The 27,706-nt window shown below is 40.5% G+C and overlaps 1 protein-coding gene across 1 annotated transcript in view; it reads right to left on the reverse strand.

Moving 5' to 3' along the window:
• Positions 1 to 7,946: 7,946 nt before the first annotated feature.
• The window catches only part of FAM188B (family with sequence similarity 188, member B), a 76,785-nt gene continuing 57,025 nt past the window's right edge, over positions 7,947 to 27,706 (reverse strand). The window contains exons 16-18 of the mRNA XM_009997327.1: positions 15,885 to 16,065; positions 12,784 to 12,856; positions 7,947 to 7,995 (exon numbers count right to left, since the gene is read on the reverse strand). Of these exons, the coding sequence (XP_009995629.1) occupies positions 7,947 to 7,995; positions 12,784 to 12,856; positions 15,885 to 16,065 (303 nt within the window). The remainder of the gene's footprint in view (positions 7,996 to 12,783; positions 12,857 to 15,884; positions 16,066 to 27,706) is intronic.

The following is a 27,706-nucleotide window of genomic DNA, read 5'->3' on the forward strand; positions in this document are numbered from 1 at the left end:
GCAGGAATCTACCTGGGCAGAGTAACTACTGCCAAGACTAGTTGACAATGTTGGAAACTTTTGGTTTGGGATGACCAGATACTTGAAATACTTTTGTTTTGAGATTGTGGATGCTCACTACTCTCCAGTGCCTTTATAGACATTGGTGCCTAAAGCAAACAGATGGTGTTACAAACATCTCCTAGGAAGCAATCCATGGACCAGCTGCAAAAATGAAATGTGTTGCACCTGAATCCATGAGCCTTCCTGCATCTCAGCCACTTGGCCTCCAGAAGAGAATCAGGGTTTATAAGCTCAGCTTCAGAGCAGTGTTAATGTCACACTGCCTCTTCCAGATCCACTACCTCTGAGTATCTGAATCTAGTATCTGCACAAGGCCACCTCATCTCAAGCTGTCTACAGGCAACTCTTTATATTCTATTTTTTCATAAATGATCTCAGGTTTTTCAAAACTGCCTTGAAAACTGAGGGACCCAAAATTGTGAGTTGCTAATTAGACAATCTGTGCAGACCAAGGATGTGCTATGCAAAGCATGCTGTGATTAGCATGCAATGTGTGCAGTGCCATGGAAACCACACCCCAGCTGAAACTCACCTTGGTGCCAAGAGTCAGAGATCAAAGAAATAGTTGGAGGGTCTTTCAAAAGTCTCAGTGTTATCATTCCTATGAAGAGCTAAGAGTTGGGCCTTAGAGCACAACTTCCATGAAGTGTCAACTGTGGCAGTTTAGCAGATTCCTTTGAGTGAAAAACCCACAGAGGATGAATCATGAAATCTTGGATTATAGATAAATATTTGTCTTAGAAAAAAAGTCACTCTGTAGAGTTGAAAAAGTTTTTCTTTTTAAAAATGATGCTTGTTTCCATGTTGATATGGTCAACAACTATTGGTAATGGGGGACATGACAAAAATGGGTGGCTTTCAATTGTATCAACAATCCCTCCCCACCCTGGTTGAAATGACAAATAAAACATCTGATTGAAAATGCCCTTTTTCCTTCTGTACTTTTACAAACAAAGCTGCTAAGGAGAAACTGCTTCCTTATTTTTGAGCTAATGTTGGATTTATTAACTTCTAGCCAATGACAAATAAATGAAGACTGCTAGTGTACAACAGAGTGTTCTTAATGGGATGAGTTATCCTTAGGTAATGCAGCAGACTGGGTCCTGGATCATCCAGACATGCAGGAGTAATAGTTTTCCTTCCATGAAGAAACCCCTCTGTTGCCTACATGATCTGATTGATAAACAGAAAAATGAAATGATGCATGTCAGTCATAAAGACTTCAGTGCTTGATTCTTAAGTTGTACATTTCTACAAACATGAACTGAAGAGACAAATTATTACAAGACAAGCTTTGGTGTGGGTTAACTTTTTATCCCCTCCTTCACAATAATTGTCTCTATGCCAGGTGTGGTCAAGGAGAAACAATTCAGGGCAGTTTCCTCCATAGCAAACTTACCCTGGGACAGGAAAATGAAACGGAACTACTAAAGGAACGTAAATCTGTATTTTGTATCACATTACATTTTTGTAATCATACCCCAAGTCATGTAGGTGCTCTGAAGAACTGACTGTTTTCCTCCTTCAAAAAGGTGATACCAGCATTTTCAGAAACAACCAGTGATTTGAGGTCCTCATGGTTTCATGGAGCTCCTAACCACCACCAGAAAACTGTGCCTTCTTCAAGTACTTGAGTTTCAACAACTGAATCTTTAGAGCCCCTAAGCCACTTATCACTTCTGGAAAACTTGGCTTATGGCTGTGTCATTTTTCCAAGCTCTTCAGCTTTCCCCTGATTTCTAAAGTGACAATTTCCTGTCATTACAAATTAGCCCATTAGATATATTAGAAACAAGACAAAAAAGAATCCGCCTCATAAAAGGGAAGATTTGAAAACAACAGACTCAAGTTGTCATTTTTGTTTTACCTGAGAACAAAATACAGTGACAGAAGAGATTAACTCATAATAATCAGTCATATCTCAATTTTCTCCCCGATTTGACCAGCACAATAAGAGCAGATGTGTAGGAAAACAATCACCAGCAGGTTCATCAAAATTAAGTCTGAATTTTACACATAATTATGAGTTTTTCACAAGTGGTTACTGCTGTAACAATAAAGCATTTTTTCTGCTGCAGATTAGACCTGTAGATGGATAAGAAACCTACTCAGTGTGTGCACATACCCATTCTGCCCAGACTCCACATAAAACTCTGCAACATGACTTGCCTCTCCCTTGGCATTGCTCAGGACAACGCAAGTCATATCAGACTGAAGAAGGACAAGTAATGAGGTTTTTGCACTTTTCACCACCTCTTGGGTGACTGAATATGGTGGACATGTGTTCATAGAATCATGGAATATGTGGGGCTGGAAAGGGAACTTTAAAAGGTCATCTAGTCCAGCCCCCCCTGCAGTGCACCTTTTTAACCAGACCAGGTTGCTCAGAGCCTGGTCAAGCCTGACTTTGAATGTTGCCTCTGGGCAACCTGTTCCAGTGCTTCTCCACCCTCATAGTAACAAACTTCTTCCTGATATCCAATTTTTTATCTATCCTGTTCTAGGTGAAAACCATTGTCCCTTGTCACTACAGGCCCTTGTAAAAACCCCCTCACCGGCTTTCCAGGAGCCCCTTCAGGCACTGAGAGGTGCTCTAAGTTCCCCTTGGAGACTTCTCCAAACAACCTGAGCTCTCTTGGCCTGTCTTCATAGGAAAGGTCATGGAGTCAGACAGCACCTTACACCTTTAACTAGGTTCAGAGTAGTTGGTTCAAGCATCTGTAGCTGCCTGGGTGTACCACCAGCAAGGCCAGCATGGGCTGCTTTATCCCACACTGACTGTGCAACTGTTCCTCTCACAAAAGAGGAGGCTTAACTTCTTGTTATCATTCCACTGACCAGATGAGGCTCATGAAACATTTAGAGTCTAATCTCCCAGATTGATTTCCCCTAGCAAATTAATTATATAAAAATGAGGAGGAAATCTGGGCTGTTACTATTCTCACAGCGTTTCATGTTTTATTTGTATGAGACATTCTGTCCAAGACAAAGTTAAATATACATTTTGTACTAAGGTGCCATATAGGACACCTCACCAAAAGAGCACCTCTGCTCATATATTCATCTCATAATTATGAGTTTTTCAAGTGGTTACTGCTGTAAAAATAAAGCATTTTTTCTGCTGCAGATTAGACCTGTAGATGGATAAGAAACCTACTCAGTGTGTGCACATACCCATTCTGCCCAGACTCCACATAAAACTCTGCAACATGACTTGCCTCTCCCTTGGCATTGCTCAGGACAACGCAAGTCATATCAGACTGAAGAAGGACAAGTAATGAGGTTTTTGCACTTTTCACCACCTCTTGGGTGACTGAATATGGTGGACATGTGTTCATAGAATCATGGAATATGTGGGGCTGGAAAGGGAACTTTAAAAGGTCATCTAGTCCAGCCCCCCCTGCAGTGCACCTTTTTAACCAGACCAGGTTGCTCAGAGCCTGGTCAAGCCTGACTTTGAATGTTGCCTCTGGGCAACCTGTTCCAGTGCTTCTCCACCCTCATAGTAACAAACTTCTTCCTGATATCCAATTTTTTATCTATCCTGTTCTAGGTGAAAACCATTGTCCCTTGTCACTACAGGCCCTTGTAAAAACCCCCTCACCAGCTTTCCAGGAGCCCCTTCAGGCACTGAGAGGTGCTCTAAGTTCCCCTTGGAGACTTCTCCAAACAACCTGAGCTCTCTTGGCCTGTCTTCATAGGAAAGGTCATGGAGTCAGACAGCACCTTACACCTTTAACTAGGTTCAGAGTAGTTGGTTCAAGCATCTGTAGCTGCCTGGGTGTACCACCAGCAAGGCCAGCATGGGCTGCTTTATCCCACACTGACTGTGCAACTGTTCCTCTCACAAAAGAGGAGGCTTAACTTCTTGTTATCATTCCACTGACCAGATGAGGCTCATGAAACATTTAGAGTCTAATCTCCCAGATTGATTTCCCCTAGCAAATTAATTATATAAAAATGAGGAGGAAATCTGGGCTGTTACTATTCTCACAGCGTTTCATGTTTTATTTGTATGAGACATTCTGACCAAGACAAAGTTAAATATACATTTTGTACTAAGGTGCCATATAGGACACCTCACCAAAAGAGCACCTCTGCTCATATATTCATCTACATAGACAATATGTTATGCCTGTTCTTAGCTAAGGGATCAATTTTCAGCAGCATGTGTATTTTTTTTATGCCACAGAAGAGAATGAAATTAAGACATCATGCAAAACAAGTGCTAATGTCACTGGTGTCTTTTAATACTCAATTATCAAACCCTTAATGTTTTGTTCCTTGCAGGAAGTCACAGAGTCACAGAGTATTAGGGGCTGGAAGGGACCGACGAAGATCATCAAGTCCAACCCCACTGCCAGAGCAGGACCAAAAAAAACCAAAGAACAACTAGGGCAGATCACTCAGAAAGGCATCCAGACAGGTCTTGAAAGTCTCCAGAGAAGGAGACTCCACAACCTCTCTGGGCAGCCTGTCCCAGGGCTCTGTCACCCTCACAGGAAAGAAGTTCTTCCTCATGTTGAGGTGGAACTTCCTGTGCTTCAGTTTGAATCCATTGCCCCTCCTATCCTATCACAGAGCAGGACTGAAAAGAGGTTGTCCCTGCCTTCTTGATGCCCAGCTCTTGTGTATTTATAGACACTAATTAGATCCCCCCTCAGCCTTCTCCTCCACATTTGTGGAGCAATGAAAAAGAAAATGAGAATGAACAAAGAGGAAGACATAATTTTTAAAAATCCCAAACAAAAAAAAAATCCCTAGATACATGCTTCTGGAACAGGACCTGATTCTACACAGATGTGTGCAAAGGGGTTTGCCTTGCTGTACACCATTTCTCATTGCCTCATCTGATTGACTCAAAAAGATTGTAAAGTCTCAAGGGAAATACCTTCCGGTGCTTTATACTGAATAATAATATATATGTTTTCATCTTGATTTAGTCAGTGATTGAGGTAAAGCTCAGGCATTTTTCTGAGAAGAATCAGCTCTAAATTAATGTTTTGATTGCACATTTCCTCCTTATGGAAGGTCGCTCCAGCAAACCTCAAGTCTTGCCTAGCAAGGACACTGCTACTGAAGAAAGATACTGCTTTTAGGCTTCAGGAGCCAGGATGGCAGGTTGAGGTTCTCAGTGCTCCAGCTTGGTGGAATTACTCCACACAGGTGGCAGTTCTGTGAAGTGGTCCAAGTGCTTTATTTCTGCCTTTCTGATTGAGGGCACATGTGAATCTGGAGTTAGCTCCTCTTAACTAGATGCCTGGTGGGCAATGAGCTTTGCAGAACAAATGATGTTCATGAACACAATGACAGGTAACAGGTAAGAAGGAGCTGTCTCACTGTGGTTCTGTTGTCATAGAAATTAACTTCCAACAAAAATACTCTCCATAACCAGTGATAAAGGAGACTCAAAGTTCTTTGCAGCCTGTTTCAGAAAGAGGGTCAGAGTTCAAGGTCTCTCCTCATCTTCATTTAACTTCCAAGAGAAACCATAAAATACAATCTGTTTATGAGACTTATTCAATATTGTGTATTCTTTCTTATACCCTGGAAAATCCTTCCATCTTCATGGGTGAAATCAATGGGTGAAGCAAACCTCTAGGGCTCCCTTTATACTCACCATCCTACAGTCTGGAGCACAGTTCTCATCCTAAAGCCAAGCTACATCACACCCTGGTATCTCCCCTCCTCTGAACAGAGAAGAACAGCTCCTCTGAACACGTCTGCACCGTAGACATCCATACTTCAGTCAGATAAAATCTGGCCTGTCACAAGGCAGCTCCCTCCTTTCCCAGATGGACACTTATCTCTGCTGCTTTTCTATCAGGGAGTGGAAGGTTATCTCCAAACTGACATACTTTAGTGCTTTAAAGTTAGCGGTGTAGGTTTACTAGATTGGAAAAATCCAGGAAGGAATTTTTGGTTAAACCTCGTTCCAAAAATCTTCCACCATTTTTCATCTCTACGCTGTCTCCTGACCAAATACAGGCTGCAAAAACAGAGCCTTGTTTTACATTTTAGGTAGATGGAAAGATAAAACTGTATTTGCTTCATGAAACAAAGCATCTCACAGAGATGTCACAAGGAATAAAAGCTTTGAGTCTTTGTCTGGGATCTCCCACTCCCAGAAACACTGAAGCTCCCTCTGAGGCATGTTCTTCCTGGGAAACTGGAGTGCTTGAAGTCTGGATGATGAATGTATCTCAAAGGCAGTATAGAGTCCACCCGTGGCTGACAGCACAAACACATACACCAAGACAAGGGGATTTGCCAAAGATCATCTAACATCCCTCTAGTAGTCAGGAATGAGCTCAGATCTGAAGCTGCCTGTGCCTCAGAGGCTGAATGGAGATCTGAATTTCACAACATTCAAGGAGTTTACCTATCTGATCTAAACCAAACAAATCACGTTACACTGAATTAAATAAAATGAAAATAACTGAAGCTCTGAGATACTTTACTGAAGTAAGATAGAGTGATGTTCATGGGAAGACAGATGTTTATTCAAAGACCATCTAAATCTTTCTGCTGCTCCATGATTGTACATATTCAGGTTGGTTTCCAAATCTAACTCAAGTGTTAATTTCCCAAGGTTTGTATTTGCATAGTCAGTTTGGTATCTCCACACTGCACACAGCAGGACATGACATTTCTATAGAAAATTCATTTTGGAAAAAGAAACAAGTTTATCAGGACTCAGAAGAGTTTGTATATTGACTAGGAAGAAGGTCACAGTAAATATCAGAAAGTCAAAGTTCTTTATTAAGCTCTCATGAAATATTCACTCTCTTTCAAGAGAGAGGAATAATTCCACAAACACCATTTATCTGCCTTTTTTCCCCAAGGCATTTTTTTCCAACCTTGTAACCTGATCCAGTTTTGGTAAACTGTTCCCAAAATGTCACTTAAGGAATTCAAGCTGCTATTTCTGTACCTCGTGATACATCTGCCCAGTACATCATTTCAGTACTTGCACTTTATTGAATCAAGAAAAACATCATCTATCACAGAGAGGCACCATTTACATTTCAAATCTACTAGCTCTTCTGCTTTCTTGCAATTATGCAGAAGCAAACCACAGATCTGATCTATCACTTTGGTGTAAATAAACTCTGCTGCACAAGCAGATACGATTCTATAAATCAGTGTAAAGACATTGATACAGCTTTTTCTCACCCAGAAAGACAAAGTAGCTACATCAGTGTGAGGCACTGTTACACACCCACTGCACCCAGTATAAGGTACGTACTGGTGTTATTACTCTGGTAACACAAAACTATCATCCTGACTGCAAATCTTTTAACACAACAAGAACTTTGTATACATCAGGCTTTACCTGAAATGCCCGTTTGGTTATCAAGCTGTTTAGTGCAAAATGAGACTTGTTAATACCAGGTAAAGAAGTGTATATATATTTCTTGGATGCGATTACGTACTTGCACTTGGAGTTTTGTAGGTGAATAAATAGGGAGTGCAGAGAAGGCATCTACAGTGACAGAAATCTGGGTTCAGTATCTTTCAACAGATGCTTTGAAACAATTGCAGGATACGGAGTGGATCCAGAAAGAGACCTCAAGGGGGACGTTGACGACTTCACTGCTTCATCTGTAACCTTGATTTGGAGGTGGAAACTCAGCCTGGTCTCAGAAGCTGTATGTTAAAGGCAGTGACGAGGAATTTACGTAAGTGTTGTTTATATTATAAGCAAAATATCTGAAGCAAGAGGTGATTGAGGTGAAACTCTTCCAGCCTGCAAGCCATGTCATTCTTCCTCGTTGTAAACTGCACAACTCATGTCCCATTTCCTGTATTGGTGGGAATAGGAATGTGCTAATTCAGTCATTTCCCTTTTGTCTTTACAGATAAGGTGCAGGTCAGGTCAGTCACAGGATTGGTTCAGTGCCATTCCAGTCAATAACAGCTCCATGCCACCTAGAAATGAAAGCAAATGTTTTACATCCATCAGGTCACTGGGAAGGTAACCCAACACCCCTCAACCACCTAGCAAACCTTGGCGAGACTAGGATGGACTGATTTGGGGTAACTAATCATGTCTTCTCAAAGGGAAAGGAATGGAAGTGATGTACTCGTGCCTCCTAATTTTATGGAGGTCAGTCTCCTTACCCTTCCTCCAGTCTCTCCTAGGCAATAGAGAGCAGCAGCTGGTTCAGAACAAGTACTTTCGTGTTGCAAAGACTGCAGGGAATCCCCAAGATGGGTAGAAGAATTAACCCAGTATAACCAGAATGCTCAGCTTCAGCTGTTACTAGGCAAGTTGCCTCCTCCCATAAAGGCAGGCCTCTGACTAGGAGCTCTGTGACTCTTAGGTTCCGAGACCAGGTCATTTCATGTGGCAGCTACCCTTGCTCCTTTGAAGTATCCAATGGCTCACTTTTCTGGCAATGTTTTGTTTTTCCTGTGCTAAGGTTTTGCTTTTTCTTTACCCTCATTCTTTCTTCAGAATGACACTGGAGATGGACACTGACAACAATGTCTCCACATGAGTCCCCAGGCATGTGCACAGAAGCTTTCCATGTGTGTAGTTCCTGGCTCTGTATTGGCTCCTACTGCTCAGCTGCCCACTCCAGGAATGTGCTCAAGACTGAATTCAGACAGTATTGATCCTGCATTTATCACCAAATGTGTCTTCAAACCATGGCAGAAGACAAAGATCTGAACCAAGACTCAGTGAAATCGGGATGATGCTCTAATGTGACCTCACTGGGTTGAAGTCAGCTTAATGTACAGGGTCATTCCTTGCATGAAGTGCACCCTTCTCCACAACATTATGGTTGGACTTCTGATCTCAGAGGTCCTTTCCAACCATGAAACTGTGATTTCTCATCTTTGCAAGCTCATGGTCCAGATCTTCATAGAACTGAACTATTGCATTCCCAGTGTCAAATATTTATAGCTGGTTTGAAAAAATCTGTCTCAGAGTGCATGTGCACAGTAGTTAAGACATTGATGAAGGAGTGGAAACAACAGTGAGTTGCCAGAGTGCCACATTCCTTCTGTCACTGAGGAAAGGATGTGTCAGCAGGGGTATGGCAGCTCAGTCCTTTTGCTGAGCAAGTCAATTAAGTGTAAAACAAAACCAAAAGCTGAATTCATGCACTATTCCATGCAAAGTCTCAAAGGAAGTGAAATTTCTGCTTTTTTTTTTTTTTTTTTTTTTTTTTTTTTTTTTTTTCTTGAGAAAATAAAAAATGAAAAAAACTGCAGAAAGGGTCTCTGCATCCCAGGACTTAGTAGAAATCCACAACAGTGATGCCTCATTTTTAAGCTAAATGCAGTGGATGTTCTGATTAGGGATATTCAACCTAGTCTGGCATCCACCAGTGGTGAGAGCTGTTCAGAATATCACCCCCAGAACAACCAAATATTATTGCCACCTTCTGTCCCCACTGGATTTTTCACATAATTACATCAAATCTTCCTTTATCTTCATGTACAGTCTTCCCAAGGTACCACCTTCTGTTTCACCAGGGTGATTACAGCATCAAGAGGGATCCACAGAGGCCCCACAGAGGCCAAAAGACACAGAATGAAGACTACACTGGGCTCTGAAAACACTAACATGTGCTGACACACATGTGCTGCTATTGTAAGGTGCTGCTAATTGCTGTGTACTGAGGAACAGGCATTTTTTAAACCAGGCTTAAGCAGAAAACAGGACTCTAGGCAACTTTCATAAAAAGCCTTTTCCCTGTGTTTATTTTCAAATCATTTTCACTGAGTCGTTCATAGACTGAAAATCAGTATTTGGCTGTTTAATTCTATGGAGATTGATTCAACACTTCTTTCACCTATTAAATCTGCATGATAAAAGGTGTTAAATAGTAAAGAACTTCACTCACAAGTGCTGAACAAATCTTTTCTTTACAGACAGAAAGAAAACTGTCCAGACAATTCAGTGTGATCATTTCCCCAAACTATACTGTCACAATGTAATGGAAATGGAACACAGATTCTAGCTGCTGATTCAATTTATAATTTATCAGCAACATGAAAACTGTATTTTACCCATCTGGTTCAACTGCAACCTCACCCAAGGGCCATGGAGTTAATGGGAACTCAGAAGGAACCAGATAAGGCTCAGTCTGGAGCAATATTCAGAAAGTATCTCCTGTACTAAAAAATTGGCATTGTTTTAAAGCACACCAATAATTTGGGATGCTCTCCTCCATGCTCTCCTCTCCTTTTATTCACTAAATTTTCAGTGGATGTCTCACTTCAAAGGCAAACAGTTAAACTAATGTATCATTCAGCCCCACGATCACAGAGAAAAGCTGTTGCTGGAGGGTTAACAAAATATACCACTGAATTCAGATTAGAACATCAGATCCAAGTTTTATTGCCCTCAGGCAGAGCTACCAGATGTTATTTCTGCCACTGCAGAGAGACACTGAGGGTTGTGACTGTGATATAAGAGTTTTATTCAGGGAAGAATGGATAAGACATCTGCACAGCATCTCCCAAATATCCCAGGGATGCACATTCCAGACATCCCTTGGTCAGACTGCTCCTACGGGTGGCTAGGGCTGAAAGCCACAATAAAAGCACCTCCATTTCTACTGACTCTTCAGCTGGGAGCCTACAGGTTAAAGTGCTGCCTGTTGGCAACCAGTGGTTCTACATCTGAGCTGTTCACTGTTTTAAACTCCAATCTTACTCTTCTGACCTTTTGTGGAATAAGGACTAAAAATATGAGCCTTGCCCTCCTGCAGAAGCAAAACAAGCCTCCTCCTCTGATAATAATAATAACAAGGAGAAAATCCAGAAACTCTCTCTGTCATATGCAGTTTTCTCTTTTGGGAGAGGATAAGAGAACAAAGAGCAGGCAGATGTTGGGCAGAGAACTCCTTGCATTACAGGACTGTGGTGCTCAGGTATTGGGGTAAACCAGGGTGAAGCCTTTCATGGATTAAAACAGGGATGAGCACATAAATGAAAGGAAAAATCCCAAGCAACATTTAGAAACAACAGTCTCATCTTCTCAGTTCTGATTGCTCAGACTCTAAAATTCTCCACACTGCTTGAGAAAAGATCCTGCATTTTTAATGAGAAAGGTTTGATAAGGGGCTTCATCATGAATGCCTGGTCAAAATGAGGAACAACTCTTTGCCTGCTTGCTTGCTTTAGTAAAAATCAGTTTAGGAGAGTTTTCCATGGTTGTATGATAGAAAAAAATTTCCTTCTTATCTCACACTTTGTAAAAATGTTGGTTATTTTTGTTTGTTTACACTGTTCTTTGTATACTGTTTTATAGTGGGAAGAAAAAATTCTTCAAACAAAAAGGAAGAAGATAAAATAAAAAAACCTTTAGCAGCAAGGCCATGCTTAAAGAAATACATTCAAGCAAGTGGAGAACACTGAAAACAAGGAGACTAATCAGGAAAAATCAGACGTTCCTGAGAATGGTACAAACTAAATAAATTGACACTGGAATTTGCTGGTAATTTACTTCTCCAGTTGATTAAAGCAGGGAATTTAAAATAAACAAACATCACCATTACAAAAAACTGTATAACTTTGATACCATGCCAGCAATAGAAGATGCTCTAAGAGCAACTCTTAGTATTTGCATGCATTATTGACTCCCCCCTGTGTGCCTTTCTGAGGCTGTATATTACTTACTCTAGTTTGCAGTCATGCTTAAGAGTCAATGGAACAGAGGGATCAACACAATCTGTATGTGCAAGGGGCCTGGACTAAGGTCACTGCTGCCATGTTGCAGGATTCCTCTCCTACTTTCCTGTAACTTTATAATGGCAGCCCTGCATGAACACACTGGCAGTCATCACCCTCCTTTTTTGGGGGTGCTTTTTTTAGAGGACAAATCATAACAAGGAGAGAAGCGAAATGACAAGAGAAATCTGAAGCTGCTTGGCTTGCTGATTTAACAAATGTTATGGTCTTTGACAATAAGGCTTTTACTTCTTGTTCCAAAGATATACAGATAGCAGCTTTCCAAGTTGTGCAGACGGAGTTGATATAAAGCTGATTTTTCTACCCAGTTAAATTTCTCCATTTCGTTTCTTTCATGCCTCACTAAACTGAAAATATCCTCCTTAATTTCAGCACGACTTGGATAAAATGCTTAGATGTCCTTCGTTTAATATCATAGAGACCTCAAAATGGCCATGAAAATCCTATCGTGACAGGCACTAGCCTTGTATTTAAGGAGAAAATATGAACAGATTAATATGAAAATATTAATTAGTTCAAAAACCAGAGTGTTTTGTGATCTTGAGAAACTCTGTGCTGCCCATAGACACAGGGAAAGTTTGAGGGCTTCATGCATCAAGAATGGTATTCAAGTCAACCCAGTGCTGTTATATTTTTCAAAACAGACTGATGAAGGGGAAAGAATTTATCTCATTTTATCATTATAGCTCTACAATAAGAATCAAACACTTTTGGGAATCTAAATTTAGATCGATTGAAATCAGTCGTGCTCTGAAGCTGAAGTTGTCTTGGTTCTTTGTGATATCATGAGGGTTCCTCTAAGAATGAAGTTAAAGTCTGAGCCAGTTCCAGGTAAAATGCAATAATACACAATTAAATGTGTAACACCTATTCCCACAGCCTTTGATTTTTAAACAGTAATTTTGCAAGATTACTTGCCTCAGTATTTTTTACCACACTCCAGTCTTGCCTATATTATTCATATCAATAGATGAATATACCTGTATGAAAAACTGTAGTTCCACTTACTTTGTTCTGATACAATGCTCAAGTGGAGGAGTAAGATCATTTTCTTTATCTTCAGTGCACGTCTGAGTTGTGTCTGCAGAGACAGAGATTATTAGTGATTGGGGCATATTTCTACTCATACAGAAAAGCACAGTGGCTTCTAGGAATTCCACCTGTGGACTTCATGGACTACCACTCACATGGTAAATCTCCTAGTCCACAGTGGGCATGTGTCAACTTTGGATTAGAATACCCTGGAAGATGAGCACTGCTAGCACTAGAATACCACCTCATGTCCTTGTTCACACCTGGAGAGTGTGGTAACCACTGCTTTGCCACCTCTGAAAACCTTGTAGCTCTTGGTCTGCTGCCTGTGCATGGGATGGCAAGCTAAAGGCTGAAAGAGATGACTGAATGCAAATTTGCTGTTGGGAATGATCCCCAGTTGTGCCCAGTATTAGTTGGTTTGGGTTAGAAACTTGTCCAAATTTGTGCTGACTACTTAACTAACATCAAGGATGATCATGGGACAGGGTTCAGACACATGCTCTGACCCAGGTTATTTTACAAAAAATAGAGATGGTTTCAAGCAAAACTGGATTACAAGGTGAAAGAATATGCTGGAAGGATGTCATGAGCATTTTCTTTTGGAACTGATGTAATTACTAAGAAGGCAATTTTCATCACTAGATACAAAGGACAACAGTGGCTGAATAGGAAACCCCAAGTTCAGTCCAAACTCTGTTATGATTCCTTCGCCCTAGAAGGTTGTCCCTCAACTGTCAAGAAAGCAGAGCACAGAGAGGAGAAGACTGAGTTGTGTTGGGTATGAGAGAGCTACCACAGCCTGAGCATTCCTTTGGGACAGAGACAATTGCACTGTTCTGGGGAAAACAGAGAGGTCAGTGTCTCAGACACTGGATCTGTCAACAGTGAAAGTAGTCACTGAATTCCCAGAGAGAAAACATCCTGTGACCAGCTTGGATGTCAAGTCTGCTCAGCTGTTTCCTGTTTTGGAGTAAAATATTTAAACTGCAGCAGATGAGGGTTGGTTGTGTTTTGTTGGTTTTTTTCTTCTTTTCTGCCTGTCACCCAGCCAATAGGCAGGTTGTGAGCAACAAAGGATGCCAAGACAGGGTGTAGGATATGGGTCTGCTTCAGAGAGACTGATGCAGACAGGATGGGAGGCAATTGCTCTTACATTCACAGGTGCCAGTCTCAGATGTATCTGGCTTCCTCATGTCACAGAGAGGACTTGGCTCCCCTTTGGCTGTTGATCTGTGAGTATAAATACATGTAGAAAATTCTGAATGACTGTAAAGGCAGGAGCAGTAGGAGATGGACAATATTTAAAAATACATAAAGTACTGGCAGCTTTCTCCTAGATCCTCAGAAACTTAGAGGTACCCAGTTTTTAAGTTTCAAAGGGCCTCTTTTATCTTAATATTGAGCAGTTTATGACAGTTCATTAGAGGTCTCCAATAGTATTTGGAACCTTTTAGGAATTCCTGATACTGGTGTTCTGGTTCTTCTTATAGCAAGAAGCAACATCCAGAAGATGAAGAACTTGCTATTCAGGAGATATGATGGGCATGGGATCAGAAGAGTGGAATCTGAACAGAGAATCACTAAGAGAAGGAATACTGCTCAAAATTTAAATAGCAACTTTAGAGAGTAATGTTTAATTGTGTACTTTTCCAGAGGCATTTTACACATCACATCTTAACTGTGGGAAAAAAAAATGTTCTGAAAGGGTCATAACCAATATACCAGGTATTCTTGGAAGCTGCCTCCAGTGTCTGACCCTCTCCTAATTTCACTGCTTGTGCTGCCTTCTCTGGGATCTGCAAAGGGGCTGAGGATGGTGTCTACAGCTCTGGAAGAACCTTCTGAGAAATTCAGTTATATTCTTCTCCGCAATTATTCAGCTGCTTTTTGAAAACAATTTTAAAACAATACAGAGTTGAAGGTATGCACCAGTGAGATATAAGTTCTGTGCTGAACTATATCCTATGTGTCACTTACAAAGCATCTTCTATCTGGGACAGATGATGTGGTAACCAGTTGGCAACTAAAATCATGTGAAGCTGAAGCTTTTTTATTTTGACATAATAATCATGTGATACAACAAAATGCCAGAGATTTTAATTAAAATAAGAGGATAAATAACAGGCAGAAAGAGAATTGAATTCACTACCACATTTTGTGAGATGCTCAAGCCCCCAGCATTCACATTCAGACAGCTTTGCCATATCCAACATCCATCTATAACTCAACCTGTCCAAGAACCAAAATGCAGGTGCAAACAAGGAATACAGACAGCTTATTTTTAGAGTGGACTCCAGCAGAGTAGCTCCTTAAGATTTAGAAGGAATTTGATTAGATTATATAAATATATTGAAGGAAAGAAAACAAAAGATAAGTAGGATATTATTAGCAAATAGGAATTTACTGGTCAAGAATATCTTGATAAGGCAGTAAGTAGGAGCTTTCTACTTCTTGTCCAAATGCCTTCCAGTTGGAGAAGTACATTACTACTGTAAAAGCAGCTGCATAATTTGGCATGGTCTCCTGAAAGAATGAGTGGAACAAGTTGGAAGATCTTTTGCATGCTTGTGTTTCCAGGTAAGAGACTAGAGTTGGTACCAGATTCCTGCCATCTTCTGAAGTTGCTGAATTTGGAGGTAAAGATTCCAGGCTTTCTCACCCTCTTTGCTCATTTTACTACAGGCATGTAGGGTTGAGGAACACGAGAGTGGCACTTGCTGTCTTCAGAAATTATGTGAGGTGTGAAGGAGAACGCAAGTAGTTGTAGCCTTGGGAGCATGAATAGGCCAGATCACAACCTGTTCCTTGGAAACCCATGTCTCTGAAAGATTTGCCAGTCTGTGTAAAGCAGCACATGTTCATTTTTAATGATTTCAAGAGCTTAGCCTCAAAATTTCCTTGTGAAACCTAATTTCCCAACTAATCACTAAAATTAATTATGGAAATTAGGAAACAGGCCCACAAATAATCTATAATGCCTAAGACCATTGTTCTTTTTAAGACTGGATCCCTCTTTCTGACGTGATACTGTTGCCACCACCAGAGATGAAACGCAGTGACTGAGTTGTACATACCAACTGTTAACCGAATTTCTTCTTCCTGGTTGGCCAAGCCATCATAATAATATAAATCAAATCTCCTCTCAGTTTTCCAGTCACATAGTAAGTCCTTTTCCAAACAAAAAAGCACACTGAAGTGGCTTTCGCTGCATACCAACCAAATAGGGTATTTAGGGGTCTTCAAGTAACAACCAACCTAAAAGACAGATACAGAACATCAGAACATCACAGGGAGAAAGGAGAGAAACAATTTGTCGTGAAAACATAAGATGTTTAAGATCAGTTATTAATTATAATTTCAAAATATTAATGAAGACTCATTATATGAAACAGAGCAGGATAGCTCTGATAAATAATGGAACACACAAAGTTTACAGCAGGTAACTAGCCTTGGTAACTAGGGCAATGGACTCAAACTTGAGTATAGGAAGTTCCACCTTAACATGATGAAGAACTTCTTTAACGTGAGGGTTATGAGCACTGGAACAGGCTGCCCAGAGAGGTTGTGGAGTCTCCTTCTCTGGAGACTTTCAAGACCCATCTGGATACTTTGCTGAGTGATCTGTGCTAGTTGTGTGTGGTTTTTTGGTCCTGCTCTGGCAGGGGGATTGGACTCGATGATCTTCAGAGGTCACTTCCAACCCCTAATATTCTGTGATTCTGCAGTGAAATCCAGCTGCATTATCCTGGCAGCAAAAAGATCATATCCCAGATGATCAGAATCAAATGAAACCAAAACCAATCTATCCTCTGTAATAGTTAGAACAGTTAGGTCAGGAATACTACACAAGATCCAGGTGAACTCGTGCTTTTATGCAATACTACCTGGAAACCATGAGACTTCCTAGGATCTCAGATGACATGAGACATGTTTATGTGGACAACTAAACTGAGGCCAATCTAGGCTTAAGAATATAACACATTCCCTTCATTTTATCATCTACTTCTAGCTTCACAGTCCAGATACATAAAATATTTTCAGCTACTAGAAGAAAGCATCTTGTTTTGATTCATTTTTCTTAAAAGTGAAATATTTTCAGTTGAAACAGTCAGACCTGATGATCTTAAAGAATCACAGAATCATAGAATCTACTGAGTTGGAAGGGACCCATCAGGGTTTAGTCCTGTCCCTACGTAGGGCACTCCAAGAATCACACCATGTGCCTGAGAGCATCAAAAGGTCCTTTCCAAAAGGTCCTTTCCAACCTAGATGATGCTATGATTCGATGAAAAAACCTAAATCTTCCTTTACCAGATGTCTTTTCTTTGTTCTCCTTTTCAGATTTTGTTAAGTATATTTATTCATAAATCCCCCTACATATTCAGTATGAAATAATTTCCACAGTTATTACTAATTTGAAGTATTATTATTAAATCTACCAACTACTGAAAAAGCTATTACAGAAATTCTTTGTGTTTGCAATTTTTTATCTATATATGTATCAATTTATCAGTTTAATCAGCTTCATCCGGGTTTTTTTCTACTTCTTCAAACCATAGACTTTAAGGCTCAAATCCAGCAAAGCATAGAGGATAATTTTACATACATTTAGGCTCATATCTATAATTTCTCATGGAATTTATGTTTTAAGGCAGACATATGCATTAATACCTGGGGAAGTGTATGTATGGTTTTGAAACTTAAAATACAATGATATATAATGTGCCATGGAAATTTCCTGCATCCCATGAGGTCAGTAAATATCTTGTAGGGTTTTCTTCACCTCACATTAATGTGTTCTGAGACAGACACCATCTTCCTGTTCTATGCTGATACTTTAGAGCTACAGCTTCAGTTCATGATTTTAGCATCTTCAGTAGTAAAAAAAACCCAACAAAACAGAGTAAAAATAGTGATTAGATTGTTTAATATAGCAAAGAAACCAATAGTTAGTATTGGCTGTATTCCTGAAATTGAAACCTGTGTTCTAAATTCAAAATTAATCCTGTTTTTTTCTGCCATTTAATTGTTCTTTTCTGTATTTTTGATAAATCGCTCAGAGAGACTAAAAACCAAAATAAAACTCAGTGCTTTTAGTGGAGTGTTTCTGGCTACAGCTCTGCTTATCATTCTTATTCCAGACAGAATCAGCACGCTGTGTATAACGAGCTTTATTTGTCCCAGTTTCATGCATCCCTTGCTAAACACATGCTGCATGGCTGGCACGCTACCCATCTGCCAAACAAGGAATGGCAACCAAATGTGCAAATATATGGGCACAGGAATATATGATCAGTTTTTGTCTTCGTCATACAGACACCTGGATGGAAGAAACTTTGCTGCTTAGAGGGGTCAGATAGTTTTGAAGAGGTTTCTATATTAGCGATATAATCTACAGAAAACAAAGGATCACAGAATGGTTTGGGTTGGAAGGGACTTTAAAGACCATCTAGTTGCAACCCCCCTGCATGGGCAGGGACACTTTACACTAGACCAGGTTGCCCAGAGCCTTATCCAACCTTGAACACTTTCAGGGATGGGGCATCCACAGCTTCCCTGGGCAACCTGTGCCAGTGCCTCACCTCCCTCACACTAAAGAATTTGTTCTTAATGTCTTCCAGCTTAAAATCATTAGCTCCTGCCCTACCACTACACACCCCGGTAAAAAGCCCCTCCCCAGCTTTCCTATGAGCCCCTTTCACATACTGGAAGGGCACTATAAGGTCTCTTTGGAGTCCTCTCTTCTCCAGGCTGAACAGCCCCAACTCTCTCAGCCTATCTTCATAGCAGAGCTACTCCAGCCCTCTGATCATCTTTGTGGCCCTTCTCTGGACTCACTCCAAGAGCTCCATGTCCTTCCTGTATTGGGGACTCCAGGACTGGACATGGTGCTCCACGTGGAGTCTCCGAAGAGCAGAGGGGCAAAATCATCTCCCTTGACCTGCTGACCATGCTTCTGCTCTGTCTATTGCTACCATTATCTTTACCACTATGGGATTTACATCATGCTTCAGCATGTGCAGTAGATGCTAGTGGAAACTGGAAGGCTCTTAACAAAAAATTGTTCATATGGTTCCTAGATCTCAATTAATGGATACAGCTTCTACAGTACAGCCCTCAGTTCTTACCTTGGGCATGGGAGTGTAAATGTCAAGAACATGCTGCTAAAAGTCAGAAGCCAACATATATATTATTGCAATTAGCAGCATTTTAAGTGATGAGTGTCTGGGTTTTATATTATTGAGTTTTAGAATTTATATCTTATGAGTACATAACCAACTATATTCCCCAGTGAGAATTTCCTCAGATGTTAGATAACAAACCTCTAGCCAATTAAGTAACTGTTCCCTGACTCGCTAATATCTATTCAAAACAGCCTCTTATACAACAGTTTTGCTTTTTAAGTAAATTCTTGGCTTAAAAGTACAGAAGGTTTTTTACAAGCTTACAAAAATACTCATAACAGGAGTTATCAAGAAGGGAAACACACGGATGCAACAAAAGATGGCAAATCAGAGGGATATGGATGAAAAGACTCAGTCTCATAAACATGCATATTTTAGTATGCAGATAGATCAAAGCCAAAATGGAACCACCAGCCTTCTCCTCCAAATGTGTTCCTCCCACATGTGACTGCTGAAGTAACTTTGCAAGCTTCGTCAAACAACGCTTAACAAAACAAGATGAGAGAGATACAGAACATTCTTGCTCACATGAACAGTCCCATTGAAGTCAGGACAAATTGTTCAGATAAGTAAAGTCTGTAGGAACTACCTCCAAATATGTATAGTTTTCAATTACAATGCTTGCAGAAGAAGGAGAGGGCATGAACTTTCAGACAATAAGGAGAGTATAAAAGCATTGCAGGCTAAACTGTCACCTCTAGTAAAAAGGGAGATGCCTTCATTCCAATTTCATCATTTATACTGGTTGAGGATCAGCTACTACCTTTACCATCAAATTGTGTTCCAGGTGTTGGCTGGTCCCTACAGGTGTGCTTCTCCCTTAAACTACTGGCCATTCTGTCCCACATTATCATCACCCTCCAAGGGTTTCTGGTTCTCCATATAACTCACATTATTCCTACACTAGTAGATTAAACAGGTCCAGGATTTGTTTCCCAGCTTTACAGCCAGCTGCCATGGAATGTTTCTTATCTGTAAGGCTAAAATTCTTTCCTCTCCCCAAACATGTTACTTTGTCTAGATTTCCTATAAGGAACTTCGCTCTCCCCTAGCATTCCTCAAATCACATCTAGATTTTTTCCACAAGATATAATATGGAATCATGCTACCAACAAAGTGAGGACAATCCTCATTTGAGAGGATTCCTTTGCCCCCTTCATCAAGCCCCAGTTGTTGAGTAGACTAAAAGTATGTCCTCATTTAACTGGTCCAGATGGTGAGCAGTGGCTGCTTCTTCAATTGCCTGACCAAGCTGGTTGGTGATAGTAATCCTGGAAGCAGGACAGAGAAGAACAAGCATGAACACCTAATACTCTGAATCCTCAGGAAACCCTTTCAAATCAAGAGTGTGTCATCCAACAAGTGCTTGCCAGAGAACAGGGCCATTCTTTCCAGCTGCTGTATGGTGCCCTGTGTGTGTAATGCTGGCTTTCACATCCAAAGGCAAATCAGGGATATGCAACTTGAATCTATTTTATTAAATATTGTGCTTTTTGTTTAGGGCTAAACAGCTGTGTTCCTACTTTGTAGAACATAAAAAGAATCCTTTTTTTTTTTTTTTTTTAGCTGCCTGCAGTATCATAATGCATTAAAAAGTAATAATGCATTAGTATTCAAATATTTGTTTTCAGACATACTCATTAATCTTCAGAGGGGAAAGAAAAAAGTAAGAGGGGGAATGAATTAGATGTATTTTCCTGCTGCATGTTTTCAATTCCTATGGACACTGCACTAACCCTAATCCTCTCCCTTAGGAAATCCCTTACAAATGCTCATAAACTTCAAGGACACAATTTTAATCTTTGGAAAATGTCAACCTTTCATAAGGAAGCACCTTCAAAGAGCTTCTTTTCAACACTATGAATGGTCTTTTTCCCCATCTGACTAGCTGCATTTGCACAATGGTGAAATTAAACCTACAGACAAATATTGAATATTGGAGAATTACTGCAATGTACCTGCCAGAAGGAGGGTGTGGTTCTTCACCATTCCCATTTTACTGGCTCACTGAACAAGCCCATCTTTTGCCATGCACATACCAGAAAACACAAACGAGAGCTGTGTGCTGGTTTGGTTCTGGCAGGGTTTCAGTAGCACAGGAGGGACCCCAGGGATAGCTCCTGTAAGAAGCTACTAAAAGCTCCCCCAGCTCAGGTAGCCAAGTCTAGAGTGACTAGAGAGACAATAGAGTCACCTCTGTGATTATGAACGAGCTGCTGTTAAGACCTGAGAGCAGACAGAGAGAATGTGAAAGAGCAGAGAGGTGAATGTGGTGCCAGGGTGAAGATCCTGAAGGTGGTGAGGAAGAAGGTGCCCAAGCAGAAATTTCCCTGCAACTCATGGCTAGATGGCAGCTGTCTCCCTGCACTCATGAAGAAATGCAGTGGAACATTCCCTGAAGGCACCAGGAGGGCTGAATGTGGATTTGCAGCCCATGGACTTGGATCTGCAGCTGTGGAAGCCCCCATGACTTTGCAGGCAGAGCTGGAGCAGCTCCAGACCTGGTGGGAAGGGCTCACGGAGAAGAGGTTGGTGGAGGAGTCTCTGCCATGGGAGGGACTCTGTGGGGAAGCAAGGCAGGACTGTGGGGAATCCTTCCTGAGGAGGAAGGAGCAGCAGGAACCACCAGCCTGTGAACTGACTCTAAACCCCATCCCCATCCCCCTGTGCTGCTGGGGGGAAGGAGGGAAAGAAACCGGGAACAAAGGGATTTGGGACTGGGAAGAAGGGAGGGGTGGGGGAACATCTGCAAGCCCTGCTCTGGTGTGTCTGTGTCCTGTGGGTGTGTGATTAGTGTGAAATTAAACTATTATGTTTCCCCAAGTTGAGTCTGTTTTGCCTGGGACCTTCATCAGTGAAGATCCCTCCTTGTCCTTTGTCTTGACCCACGAGCTTCTAGTTGGGTTTGTCCTCCCCATCCCAGAGTGTGTGTGAGATGGGGGGTGTTGGGCAGTGACCTTGTGGTTGGTTCTTTGTCATCGTGTTAGGCCCAAACCATGACAAAATGCAACCTAGATTCAGTGTCTCTTGGGCTTCATTTAAACACTTCCCCCTGAACAGAAACAAACACCAGGTTATCATTCCTATGCAATGGCCATGATTCCAAAAAGACAATACCAAAACCAAAGATCACTGGATATGGCTAATGTGGTGACATTTTTTCTCCAGGAGTTTTGTTATCATTTAATATGATTTCATGTCCTTGCTTGTTGAGCTTTGCTTTAAAAAAAAAAAAAAAAGGTTAATTATCCTCTGTTGTAGTGCAAACTTCAATCATTTCTTGCTATTTTGCTAGCCTGAATACAACTGTCATAAATGCTTATTTTCCAAAGTAATCATCCAGTGCAGTACTAAGGCTGCTGTGATTCCACAAAGGTCTGGGTTCAGTCAAACTGAATAATTGCTGGATGTCCTGAATCCAATAGGATTCACAGACAAAAGGGTAATTACACAAAGCTTTCACAGTCACAGGCCACAGCCTATTGTTTGTTCTGTCAGAATTTTCTGCCCACAATTGCAATGACCTTTACTGAATTAATAATAAATAATGTCCCAAGAGTGTTAAGACTGAAGTACCAGTTGTGTAAAAACAGACACCCTTGCAACAGCCCTTGGGTGATCAAGGACACCACTGATTCAGTTCATCTATTCCACCAGCACTATCAAAACACCAGATCAGCCATATTTCTATTCTATTTACACTTCGTTAAGGGACACTGTTATTATTTCCATTAATATGTATCTGATTTCAATCAGATTAAGAAAAAAAAATATTGTCATAATATTTGACATTCAGAGCCTGCATAATTTAATGACTATGCCAGGTTAAGTTGAAGTTGAAGAGTTTTTTAGCCAGGTAATTATAAATGGTAGCAAAACCCATTACTGCTCCATTGGAGCCCTAGGTAATTTCTCTGCAGCTTTGAATCCTTGTTATTGTAAAAAAGGAAATCTTTCTGCTGATGAACTGGGGTTTTAAAAGGGCAACATTAATGAAGAAGAATAGAAAGAGATGTGTGATGAGATTTTCAGTAACAGTGATGTCAATGAAAACCAAGTTACAATCTGGTGATGTTTCGTGGGGTGAGATTCACCCAGTGTAGTCACTCACATCTGAGTGACACTCACACCTGGTGAGACACTGGAACAGGTTGGCCAGGGAACTGTTGCTCCCTGCTCCCTGGAAGTGTTCAAGGCCAGACAGGATAGGCCTTTGAGCAACTTGGCCTAATGGGAGGTGTCCCTGCCCACAGTAAGAGGTTTGGATCTAGATGATCTTTAAGGTCACTTCCAACACAAACCATTATATGACTCTATGATTCCATCCCAGGACTACTAAACCAAATAAAAGACTCCTGGATAACACTGTTTTTTTGACTGAAGCTCTCTTATGTTGCCACAATATAAAAGAAGACAGCAGTTGTGACAGGGCAGCCAGACCTGAGTGTGCCAGGTAGCCTCAGGATCTTTTCTTTATCCTTGTTCCATTCTGCTGCTTTGCTGGTATGTCCCATCAAGTGAAGAAATACTGAGGGAGATTCAGACCCTCATTCAGAGGGTCTGCCATTTCCTCAGCACTTTGGCATTTCCTCCATACACATGAGGAAGTTTATAATTAATTTCAGTAAGTTACTTCACTGCAATGACAAAGACAGATCAAGATTCAGTCCACTTGGCTTTTCAGCAGCTATTTCTAGGCTGGCTTGCCTACTAGGTTGGCTTTGGCTGTCTGTAAAATCAGGCAAGAAAGAGATGGGTATTGTCAGAAATGTGGACCCTTCTGCTCATCAGCTGTAAGTGGAGTCTTACTTGAAGCTTTTTCAGCCTATGAAGGACCTAAAGTTAGAAGGGATAAGACCCAATCCAAATGCAGGTATTTATAGTCTAGAGAGACATGTGGAAAAGATCTAACTTACCATTTTCTGGTTTGTCTGTCTGTAAAGCATGCAAGACTCTTTTAAACATGTGGGGTTTGTTATTCTTATTGTCTTCAATAAAAACTCTTTTTTTTTTTTTTTTCTTTTTAGGGACTTTGACAAGAAATCAATGCCAATATCCCAACAACAGAGACTAGCCTCTGGGAAAATAGCTGTCCATGGAGAAGTAGAAGGACAATAGAACTTCATTAAAGGAAATGTCTTTTTTCAGGCTGGAAAGGAAGATGTAAAAACAAGGAATGAAGAACAGATTTTTAAAAGGCTAGTGCCTTGGTCAGTCTTTTTTCAGCTGAACTTGTAGGTATCATATTTTTGCCCATGGTGGCACTCAGAAATGTCAGAAATGTCTTCCATAAATAGCAGGGTCCCTTGCTGAAAGCATCTACACAGCCCAGTCTGTACCACATACCAACGACTGAAAATTAAGAGGAAAATTAAAACCAACCATCAATTTCCATTTTGCACATGCATATTTTTATTGTTGGTTTCTTAAATGAGATGGTTAAAAACCTTGTTCTAAACCTCCCCTTCCATAACCCCACCAATGACCTAGTTTGAATCCATGTCCATCTCCTTAAGAAAGGTGCCTGTTGAGCCAACATTTCCCAGGGAAGAAGGCTCTAGGAAGGGCATTCCACAGGGCACATCAACAGATGAGGTGCCAGAAGACAGAGCATATGTGCTGAATTTAATAATTCAAATAGGTGTTGTTATAGCACAGAGTGTGCTGGTTTCATCAAAAGGACCAAAGATAATATTTCCCATCTGTGGAATTTTAATGAATAAATGTTGTTCATTTACGTTTTTCTCTTTTTTTTAAAGAAATAGGAAAAAAACAGAGGCATAAATTCTCTGTCAATGCCACGTTCTCTCTTCATTTTCAGAGATGAAAAACTAAAAAGCATCAGACTCTTGAAATGCTGACAGCTGAGGCAGAGACTTGGACCTTGTCAAGAATCAGAGTAGGGTGAGTTGGGGAGGTCAGATGACAGGAGGTTTAACTACTACAGCAGGACAGGTTAAAAGCAGGTGAGAAGCAGTGAGAACAAAGAATAATTGGAGTCAAGGTTCAAGAGACAGCCTTGAATATTTCCATTGCTTCATGTACAACAGCACATACCCAAAGTGGTTTCAAAGCACTTTAGAAGGTGAGACTGAGTCCTATTCTATGATCCCAGTTAAGCCAGTAGCTTACTGGATGACTTATTGAGATAAGCACTTTGACTATTTTTTGTCTGTTAATCTGCCTATAAAAGAGTAATGATACTTGACTCTTTTGCAAAGCACAGATCTATTCATAGGAAAAGACACAAGAAATGCCAGATATATTATTATCATTATTAGCCATAATAATGATAATAATAATAGTATAATTTAAATTCTTTGAGAATATTTTTCTCCTTTTTTTTTTTTTTTTTTTTGCTGTTAGTCTCTTAAATGATCTTATATAAATACAAGGAACATCTGTTTCCATCTGTTTCTGCTTTTAAAGTCACAATAAGTTTTGAAAAGAACATTTAATCATTCAATTATTTTTTTTTTCTTCTGCAATTTTACAGCAGGATTTAGGGCAAAGACTCTGACTGAAATTTCTCAATCACTTCTATAATTGGCCCTGCCCACTTATTGTGCCTCACCCTTTTCTCTGAGGTCCTGTCCCTGCTGCAGAAACCAGCCAGCTTCCCTGAGACTGCTCCTGAACTGCTGCATCTGCAGCCCAGCACCCAGAGGATAATCTGCACCAATTTGATGTGGGCTGACCAGCTTTTGGAAAAGTTTCTACCCCTTTAAGAGCTCTAAAAAAACCCCTAAATCTCATGAAACCTAAAATCTTAATTTAAGCTTCCAAGCTAAACATATGAGATCAGATGGAATTAATATAGCTTAAACATGGGCTTAGCACAAAGAAAAGAAATCCAAAGATGTGTAAATATGGAACTTGCCTACTGAAAAGTAACACAATTGGACTTTTAGCTTTTTTTGCATTAAAATATGGAATCTCACTATGAAACTAAATGTTTGCATGCGAAATAGATTGAATGAATCCATCTGCTACTGGGAAACAATTTGCAACAAGTAATTACATTTCAAAAAATATCCTGAGTATGGTGATATATTAGGACTAAGAGTGATGATTAGACATTAATAATTCCAGACAAATTACACAAAAGCACACATTTTTCCAATCAGCAAAGATAACACATTCAGCATGATCTATTGAAAGTGATTACTGGAGCAGCAACAGAGGGATTCTTCAGGCAGCCACTGAGGAAAAAGGGACTGATTATTCTGTTTTAACTTGCTACTGCTGAAGTTTGACTGGATTAATTCAGTTCTCATGCCCTCGTGATATTTTCAGCTCAGAAGACATGCCTGGGAAGTGATGGACTAGAAACAAATACTCCACATTTCAGGGAAAAAAAGGAGATAAAATGGTATAGAAATCTTCTCTACGTGGATTTATTGCATCTAGCCTGGAATCTTGCATCTCTCTTCCTAAATGCATTGGTTAGTTGAAAGAAGTCTAGAGGAGAGCAATAAAAATAAGCTTTGGACAGGATATAATGATGAAAAAGGGAGGAACTGTTACATCAGCTTCCAGTGTCTAGTGGATGGGGAAGAACTGTTCAGGGGGCAGGCTGGATTTAAAGTAAGAATGATAGTCAGAGGAAACTAAGTAAATTAACAGTCAGACTTAACATGAGTACATCCAAAGCACAAGCTATGTGGTGGGTGTTAAAATCCCCACATTTGCAGGTACCAGCAAATCTGCATTTGCATGTCTTCATATTTTCAAGTAGAGATATATGAGAAGAAAGGCAAGGTTATAGGCACTATCATCAGTTAATAAATGGTTGTCTGAACAAAAAGGCAGGAACTTCATGGATACAGATGTTCAAAAGCAAGCCTACTATATAACAGAACATAAAAATAACCTGTATTATTCCCTGAGAAATTGGTTGGATGTGACCTAAAGGGAGTTTTCCAGCTCTCATGTCTATGATTCACCATACATCACGCTCAGGATTTTCTTACTCTTGGAAACAACAAAAAAAAAAACATCCAAAAATGACAGCTCTTTTTCCATTACTGGTTTCAGTTACCATCCTAATAGCCACAATGTAACTGGATGCTGAATCCACTTACCAAAGTACTGAGAGGAAGAAAAGAGTCAGTTTGAAAGACATAGAGGCAAATGATATTTATTCTCCGTTCCACTGCTGCAAACTGGGACTTTTAATTTCTCTGAATTGGTCTAAACCTCCATCTTTATCACAGAAAGTAAAATCTGGCCCTTCACACTCAAGCCACAGTGGAGAATCCCCTGACCTGAGGCCAAAGCCCACCAGGATCTGACTTTTGTCCTAGTCCTAAGGCAGGCATTGCAACATGTGCTGAGAAGCACAGACTGAAATGTGGAGCACTCCCAGATGTTCTTAATAAAAAGCAAGACAATTTGCATCAGATGCTGAACTAGTAGAGACTTAAAAAAAAAAAAGGAAACTATGTCTACTGGAGTGTCTGCAGCTAATTACGGGTCACCAACTTGGAAAACACTTCACTGCTCATGAGTCCAGCTCCCAGGCAAGGGCACAGCAGTAGAATAAACAGGACACACACACACACACACACACACACACACACACAAGCTTTTTATTTGCAGAAGAAGTGGAAGACAGTGTCTGATCCTCTGGGTTAACTTTGTATTTTATTTTTAGAGGGCAGATGGGAAAGAAATAGCTCTTACCTGTGCTGACCTCACTTGCCATTTTG

The sequence above is a fragment of the Chaetura pelagica genome, unplaced genomic scaffold, assembly GCF_000747805.2.
Source record: "Chaetura pelagica isolate M959 unplaced genomic scaffold, ChaPel_1.0 scaffold184, whole genome shotgun sequence".
Lineage (NCBI taxonomy): Eukaryota > Metazoa > Chordata > Aves > Apodiformes > Apodidae > Chaetura > Chaetura pelagica.